A 7,564-nucleotide genomic window follows, 5' to 3' on the forward strand; every position below is an offset into this window, starting at 1 on the left:
CCTGGCTGTCCTGGAACTCACTCTGTAGACCAGGCTGGCCTCGAACTCAGAAATCCGCCTGACTCTGCCTCCCGAGTGCTGGGATTAAAGGCATGCGCCACCACCGCCCGTCTTCGCCCCACCGATTCTTAAGGCAGCTGCTGTATGAAGAAAGGGACTAGGGCAGTTACACTTTGCTCTCATTTTGCTGACTGCGCTTACTACCCTTCCCGGTCTTGAACGGGGAGATAGAGAAGGATTTAGAACACTTCTCCCACTTGTTTTTCATCCCCAGGTCTTCAGGCAGCTGGAGCCAGCTGTGTTGTCCTGCCTCCAGGGGTACAGTGTCTGCATCTTCACTTATGGTCAGACTGGGACAGGGAAAACCTACAGCATGGAGGTAGGTTGGAGCTCGCACTTGGGGGTGGGGCGGGAGGAGGGGAAACTCAGACGGCTTTGAATGAGAGTCCAATGTGGCACTGCACACTGTCCTCAGGGCCCACCTGAGGACCCTGGCATAGCTCCTAGGGCACTGCAGTTGCTGTTCCGGGAGATGGGGACTGGAGGGCACCACCAAGTGACCCTCAGTATGGTGGAGATCTACAACGAGGCAGTCAGGTCAGGGATGCGTGGGCGGCGTTCTCCTTGCCCCTGGCCCAGGGTTCTGCAGCCACCTTAAAACCCATACAACTAAACCCACCCTCTCTCACCAGGGACCTCCTAGCTACAGGGCCTCCAGAGCGCCTGGTAGTAAGGCAGGGACCTGCAGGGCAGGGGGGAATTCAGGTGGCCGGCCTTACACACTGGGACGTACCTAACCTGGAAACCCTGCACCAGGTAAGGCTGCCTTCCAGGGCCCCTGTCTACTGCCACCTAGGGGCAGGAGCTATATATATGTACCAGGTTAGCCTTGATGCTCTACTCTCCAGATGCTGAGTCTGGGGAGAAACAACCGAGCTACAGCAGCCACTGTCATGAACCAGCACAGCTCACGCTCCCACGCCCTAGTTACGCTGACTTTACGTGCAGCGTCTCCGCCTCGGGCCCAGGGTATCACAGGTAACACCGGTTTGTAAGTCCTGCAGTTTCTAGCTCCCTGAAAGTCTCCTCCACATCCGGTTCATTTGCCCTGCAGGCACACTGCACCTGGTGGATCTGGCAGGGTCTGAACGGGTGTGGAAAGCAGGGGTAGCCAGCCCGGTCCAGAGAGACCCAAATGGCGCCCGGCGTCTGCGTGAGGCCCAGGCAATCAACCGCTCCTTGCTGGCACTAGGAGGAGTGATGGCCGCTCTGCGAGCTCGGAGGCCTCATGTGCCCTTCCGCGACTCACAGCTTACGCGCCTGTTACAGCCGGCGCTCTGCGCAGGCACCACTGCAATTCTGCTGCTGCAGGTGGGTCCCTGGGCTAGTGCAAGCCTGGGGTGCTGCCACCGGGACAGTGTATGAGTTCCCCTCTCTTGTAGATCTCCACAAGGGCGGAAGATCTCGGGGAGACCATCTGCTCGCTCAAGTTCGCCGAGCGAGTGGGTCAAGTGGAACTGGGGCCTGCCCGACGCCGTAGAGCCCCGCGCTCTGGAACCCCTTCTTCTCTCAGTACTGACACCCCACTCACTGGAACTTCCTGCACCCCTACACCATCTCCCGGAAGCCCTCCCAGTACCAGCCCTAACAGCTATTCTGGCTTGACTCTTGAACCTCCAGGGGACCTGCCTCCCTAGATCTGGGTCAAAGCCCCTGGTACTGGGCTTGAGAACAACCTCTGCTGGCAGAGGCAGCTGTGAATCCTATACCCCACTTCCCAGGTCAACCTTTAAAAAACAAAAACTCTGGGGCCCTAACTGCCCCCAACAGAGCCCTACAGTGTCCCCCTTCCTCTTCTAGATCTGGCCAGAGAATGTTGTGCTTTGAGAAAGGATCGCCTCCACCCTTCCACCCCCAGCTGAGTCACAGGCCCTTAGTTCCCCCCCCCCTTATCACCATTTGCCCTTATCACAGCACACAGCAGGGGGCCAGAGCTGCAGGAACCAGACCCCAGACCAAGTGGTTTCCCAAGTCGCCACCCTGCCCCCAATACCAGACTTGGAATTAAAATGTTGTAAATTCCTTTACTGTTAATCGCTCCCCTACTTCCATTACACCAAAATCATGTCCGTTCCAGTCTTTCATTTCTTAACCCTTTCCCTGAAAGGTGCTACCTTCTACCCAGGCAGTTGAGAGGGGGCAAGACTTCAGATCGGACCCACTTTTGGCTCTCCCTCCCCCCAGCCTGGAGCCAGGAAGGCATGGTGACAGAGGGATGGATAGATGGATGATGGCTTGAGGGCCTGAGAAGGTAGGATCAAGAGGAGGCACTCTCCAGGCTGAGCTCCGCTCCCTGCAAGATTGGCCAGACCTCCCTATCTAGCAGAGACAAAACCCTTTCTGGAGTAACCTAATTAAAGCTGTGGGTTTTCAGCAAGGCTGTGCCTGGTGTTTTAAAGCTGTCGCTGCGGACATGCTCCTAGCTCTGGTTCATCAAAATGGTATTCATGGGTGGAAGAGAGAAGCAGCTCTTTCTGCCCTAGAATATTACATGCTGTACCAGGAAAGGAGCCAGCCTGGGGCAGGAGCTGCCAGGTCCCTAGGATGGCTGACCCACACATCATAGATGCTCTTGTTGGGTGGTACTCCCTGGAAGAGGGAATCTAGATCACAGAGCAGGTCTTGGGACCCTTGGGATTCAGTGCCTACACTCCAGTAAGCTGGGCTGGCAGAAGATGGACACTGGGGACAAGAGGTGGTCGGTAGTGTGGCCAAGGGCATTACTACATTGGGCGTATAGATGGGCAAGTAAGAAGTGGGTAGCTGTCCCCACAAGGAAGCTCTGCTCCCCCTCCCGGGCATTCCCCTGGAATCTGCGGAATCCTGAAGTAAGTGGAGGGGCCAGGAGCCTTGATCTGGGGAGACGGGAGAAGGCCTGATGACCTCCCCTTGGGAACTCTCCCCCTCTATTATTGTGGGCCCAGGAAGGGAGCAGAGGGGCCACAGAGGCTTCTCAGAGGAGCTAGAGGGTCCAGTGCCCACCCCTTCTTCCCCCTTTGACAAGGTGCCTGCCTGAGCTGCAGTGCTCTGTCCAGCTAGCCCAGGATGCTGGGGCCATGTGGATTCTTTCCCAGGGTCCCCTAGCAGGGACTTGATGCTGAAACCCTCCCTAGGTGGTGGTGGGGGACTGGGTGGCTGATAAGGCTGGCCGTGGAGCACGTAGGGGCTCAGGTCCTTGGCGAAAGCTCTGTGGGTGCCCCGGTTCTGCCATCGACGGCACAGGGCAGTGTTCTGAAGGCGCAGCGCCTCGGCAGGAATCAGGCTCACATCCACCGCCCAGAAGTTGCCCTTGGCCTGGGGCTTTGCAGGGTCCTTGGGCACCTAGAGAGTGGTTGGCTTGGCTGTGGCTGTTCTACCCAGAGATTCGGGGGTTCCGAGCCCACGCCGCCCCCGGGATTCGATATCCCACCTTACGGAAGCACCGATTAGAGGAAAGGTTGTGGCGGATGGAGTCCTTCCAGCCCTCATAGTCGTCCCTGAAGAAGGGGAACACTGCCTGGACCTGACGGATAATCTGAAATCAGGCAGTATTTGGCGCCGTGAGGTGGGGATTGGAGTAGTACCCTCTCCCTCTTTTACAGCCGACCCTGGGGCATCCATCCCTTCTCCGGGAGACAGAGGTTTGTGCCTGAGGGCAGAGTGGGTGGGGGTTGTGGGAGAAGGGTCTCAGGACTGGTCTCACAGGCAAGGATAAGTGGGCTAGGCAGAGGCCAAGCGTGAGCCTACAGTAAGTGGGGGATCAGGCCTGGGATAGTTGTGCCCCAAAGCACGAGGGACTCTCTCACCTGAGCCAGTTTCAGCCTGCGGAAGGGTGCGGCCTGAATTACCAAGGCGATCATGGCCAAGTAGGTGTAGGGGGGCTTGTCATGCCGTAGGTATCTCTTCTTCCTCCTCTTGGGGGTCTTCGAAAGAGACTCTGCCAATGGAGGCCTCAGCTGAGAGTTGTCGCGAGGCCCCATACAAGGGAGGTAGCCCTGGGCCGGAGCCAGGGCTAACTGGGGGCTCGGGGCAGTTGGAGTGTAAGTTGAGGCCGGGTCCCAGCCCGAGGCCATGCTGGGACAGGCAGGCCAGGCCCTTTCTTTATCATTCTGATGAAAGGGGGAGGGGTGACAGAAAGAGGCTGTGGGGGAGGGGAACGTGTGTGGGCAGCCACAATTAGCAGGTTTCAGTTAATCTTGGAGGGAAGGGCAGAAAAGATTCCAGTAGGGACTTTTGGTGGCCTCCGAAATCAATCTCCACTCCCAGGTTGCCTTTGGGTGCCTGGGCATACCCTAAAACCTAGAAGGAAAAGCCCTTGAAAGAGGTCTACCCCAGGATACCCTATCTGCCTGGGCTAGGTCCCTAGCTCCCATTTAACAGACAGGAAGTGACTTCTCCAGCAAAACTACCTTGAGAGAGATGGGGAATTCCCAGGGGTTCAAGACAAAGCAGTCAAAAGAAGTTAAGCCTGCCAGGCAGTGGTGGCCCACGCCTTTAATCCCAGCACTTGGGAGGCAGAGGCAGGCGGATTTCTGAGTTCGAGGCCAGCCTGGTCTACAAAGTGAGTTCCAGGACAGCCAGGGCTACACAGAGAAACCCTGTCTCAAAAACAACAACAACAAACAAACAAACAAAAAAGTCAAGCCTTAGGTGGGGAGTCTGCTCAGGACTTGATGGGGGTGGGGATACAGATTGACAGACCTGGACCAAAAAGGGAATAGAGTCTGTCCCCAGGAACAAGAGGAGGATACAGATACTTAAATGATCTTCCCATGAGTATGTTGTAGGTGCCCATATAGGCATGGCTATCTAATTGGTGGCTCTATTCTTGGGCTCAGTCACCATCTATGTTCTAAGTTCTCCTGGCTACTACAATGGGCAGGTTTGTATTGAGGGTCTGATTAGGGCGCTGATGGCAGAGGCTGGTGTCAGAGCCAACAATCCAAGACCTTCATGAGCACTAAAAGCTTCTGAGAATTCACCTTTTCCTGTGAAGCCCCTCCCCATTGTACCATCAACCGACCGAGACCCTTGCAGGTGCCAAGGAAGGTACAGTCATGAGTGCAGGAGGGAATGGGGACACACAAGGACGATGAGCACAGTGGGACTTCACGTCCTCTGACAGTTCTACCCCAGGCTGGGTTGTGATCTTATCTCACATTCTTCTGTTAGCTCTCATCTGTCTCTCCCCCCCCCCCCCCAATACTATCACCTCCTGCCCCTCTGCTTTTCGTTCTTAGAGCTCTAGCTGAGAGTTCCTGTGTCTCACCTGGCAAATATCCCTATGGCCTCAGACCAATCACTAAAGAAGACATTCTCTCCTGCAAGTCTGAGGTCTCTCTTTCCACTGGTCCTTTCTTGGTTAAAGCCTGGCTCCTTGGTCTGACATTCAAGGGTCCTCATCGGGGCTGCTTCTCCCTGATCACAGTGTCCCAGGGTCCAACCATCACCCAAACTGCTGCCCATCCTCTGTTACTCGCTGCTTCTTCCTCTTTCGACCAACAATGGACTCCTACCCTTTAATCAAAGGATAGGATAAATAAAGATCACCCTTCCGGGAACACCTGAACACTTGCCCTTCCCGCCCTACTCGGGACAACAGGGTGTTCGTGCCACAGAATAGAGCACGGGAATCAAAAAAAAAAAAAAATGTTCCACAGCATCAACCAATCAACTACCGGAGCTGACCCCGCCCCTGTCAATCTACAGTGGGTGACTCTGTCCCTGGAGGACGCTTCTTAGGCCCCGCCCTCGCAGAGCGACTCTGCCCAGCCTTCCCACCCAGCACCGCGGCTTCCGCTCCGGACACCTCGGGCCGGAAGTGTCGCGTTGCCATGGCGAGGATGGGCGCGGGGCCCGCCCCCGTGGCGCCTGGAGCAGCGCCGGGCTCCAGGGTCGGCCGGGCCGGGTTCAGGGAGCGGCCAGGGAGGTTCCAGGTGAGTAGGCCGGCGGTTGTGAGTGAGGGTCGGGCCTATCTGGGGACGCGGGGGGAGGCCCGGCACGGCTGGGCGGGGCATAGCGGGAGAGCCAGCGCCGGTTCTTCTGCGGCCCGGTGCTGGCCGGGCAGTGGAGCGGGTCGTGAGGGGCCTGCAGAAGGGGCGCCAGCGAGGCGGCCAGCGGAGGGTGGGTTGTTGTTGTTGTTAGTTTTGTGAAACCTATCAGTGAAGGTAGTTCTTGCAACCTGTTGGTCGGGCAAATCCACCGACAGTCTTCATTCTGACCTTAGGACTGCGAAGGGACTTTCCTGTGCTTCATGTGGGCTTTGGTGTTCAGTCAAAGCACACTCTAGAGCCTCTTACGGCTTCAAGTGCCCCTTTCCTGGAGGCTGTACCTCCCGGATTGTGGTTGGGAAAGGAATGTAAATGAGCTTGTGAAAACTGTTTGGGCTCCTTTGGGTTCCTGACGGAACCAGTGCTAGAGGCTAGAGACAAGGAGGATTAATTATTACGGGTGTAGAAGAGGAGTGTGTATTGGCTTGGGAGGTAGAGCAAAGTTAGCTGACTCCTGACTGCTCCACTTTTCTTCCATATCTTTACTTGGGTGGTGCAGGTAGAGGCGAGAGGGCAGACCTCAGTGAGCCCTCTTGGGTGTCTTTGCTCCCTAGGTCTTCCCTTATAGGATTGGGGTTTTCTTTGGAGGCTTTGTCTTGCTTTAAGCACCCTGGCTCTTTAGAAAGCCACCTGATTCACTTCATGGAAACCAAAGCTGCCATTAGCTCAGCATGGGAGCCTGTTGGGTTGAGGGGCTAAAGGCCTAATGAGACCTGCCCTAACCCGCTGGCTTCGTGTTGTCATGGTGATGGGACTTTCAGGTCTCTGAAGGGCTGCTAGTCTGCCTCTGTTGCTAGTTTTTGCCCAAGGAGGGTTTTTTTTTTTGGGGGGGGGGCGGGGAGGGTTTTCCTCTCCTAATGCCTGGTTTGACTTCCTTCCTTGTTGGCTCAGACCTTCCTATTCCCCGCCCCCCCCCTTTTTTAAGGAATAATTCTTTTAAGTATTATTTATTTATTTATCGTTTGGGGTGGGTACATGCCATGATCCACGTGTAGGTGGTTAGAGGATATCTTTGTGGATCTCCTGGAACTGTCATTTTGTAATTGTGAGCCACCCTGTGCTAAATCCTTGTGCTCTGGAAAAGCAGCAACCTGTGCTCTCAAGCTCTGAGCCATCTCACCAGTTCCTTTACTCTTTGTTTTTGAGATTGGGTCTCACTATGTAGCCTAAGCTGACCTTAAACTTGCCTTATAGCTCAGGCTAGCCTCAAATTTGCTGCGGTTCTCCTGTCTCTGTCTCTTAGGTGTGGATAAGTCATCCAACTCCTTTCCAGTCATTTCGAGTCTTTTTTTGCTTATGGGCTGTGTAACAACCCATGTTTTCCTGAGTTATAGAAATGAAAATTGCTATATGTACAGAGGAGACCTTTTTAGAAAGGAAGAAAAAAAGAAAACTTATTTTTAAAAAGACTTGTCCTTATTAGAATCTTTTTTCTTTTTCTTTTCTTTCTTTCTTTTTTTCTTTTTTTTTTTTTT

General features: G+C 54.9%; 3 protein-coding genes across 11 annotated transcripts in view; 2 read left to right on the top strand and 1 right to left on the bottom strand.

Annotated features, from left to right (window-relative positions):
- Nucleotides 1–2,437, top strand: part of Kifc2 (kinesin family member C2) — an 8,730-nt gene extending 6,293 nt beyond the window's left edge. For 2 of the 3 annotated variants that reach the window (XM_029469646.1, XM_021183895.2), the window contains 6 exons: nt 275–379; nt 476–597; nt 693–816; nt 909–1,038; nt 1,115–1,371; nt 1,443–2,437. In XM_029469646.1, coding sequence (XP_029325506.1) covers nt 275–379; nt 476–597; nt 693–816; nt 909–1,038; nt 1,115–1,371; nt 1,443–1,697 — 993 coding nt within the window. In that variant the 3' untranslated portion in view covers nt 1,698–2,437. The remainder of the gene's footprint in view (nt 1–274; nt 380–475; nt 598–692; nt 817–908; nt 1,039–1,114; nt 1,372–1,442) is intronic. The other variant, XM_029469645.1, reaches the window with a different exon arrangement.
- Foxh1 (forkhead box H1) lies at nt 2,065–5,626 on the bottom strand. Of its 2 annotated transcripts, XM_029469647.1 has the most exons (4): nt 5,309–5,626; nt 3,846–3,976; nt 3,470–3,574; nt 2,065–3,381 (listed from the first exon to the last, which is right to left on the bottom strand). In XM_029469647.1, the coding sequence occupies exons 2-4, from the start codon at nt 3,897–3,899 to the stop codon at nt 2,548–2,550; spliced, it is 993 nt and encodes a 330-aa protein (XP_029325507.1). In that variant the 5' UTR covers nt 3,900–3,976; nt 5,309–5,626; the 3' UTR covers nt 2,065–2,547. The 2 variants fall into 2 exon arrangements, with proteins under 2 accessions (XP_029325507.1, XP_021039553.1); XM_021183894.1 differs by lacking the exon at nt 5,309–5,626 and having other exon boundaries at nt 3,846–4,235.
- Nucleotides 5,627–5,855: 229 nt separating this feature from the next.
- Nucleotides 5,856–7,564, top strand: part of Ppp1r16a (protein phosphatase 1 regulatory subunit 16A) — a 24,773-nt gene continuing 23,064 nt past the window's right edge. For 2 of the 6 annotated variants that reach the window (XM_021182807.2, XM_021182806.2), the window contains exon 1: nt 5,856–5,975. The gene's annotated coding sequence lies outside the window, so the exon portion shown is untranslated. Of the gene's footprint in view, nt 5,976–6,098; nt 6,163–7,564 lie in introns of those variants that run through there. The other 4 variants (XM_021182809.2, XM_021182810.2, XM_029469843.1 and 1 more) reach the window with 3 other exon arrangements.

Source organism: Mus caroli, chromosome 15, assembly GCF_900094665.2.
Source record: "Mus caroli chromosome 15, CAROLI_EIJ_v1.1, whole genome shotgun sequence".
NCBI classification, from domain to species: Eukaryota; Metazoa; Chordata; class Mammalia; order Rodentia; family Muridae; genus Mus; species Mus caroli.

Bases quoted from the DNA above. Each gene is read 5' to 3' on its own strand.
- Foxh1 (XM_021183894.1), bottom strand. From the start codon at position 4,112: ATGGCCTCGGGCTGGGACCCGGCCTCAACTTACACTCCAACTGCCCCG. The intron at 3,575-3,845 runs GTGAGAGAGTCC...GCCTGATTTCAG, and splicing joins GCAGGCTGAAACTGGCTCAG to ATTATCCGTCAGGTCCAGGC. The intron at 3,382-3,469 runs GTGGGATATCGA...ACCACTCTCTAG, and splicing joins CTAATCGGTGCTTCCGTAAG to GTGCCCAAGGACCCTGCAAA.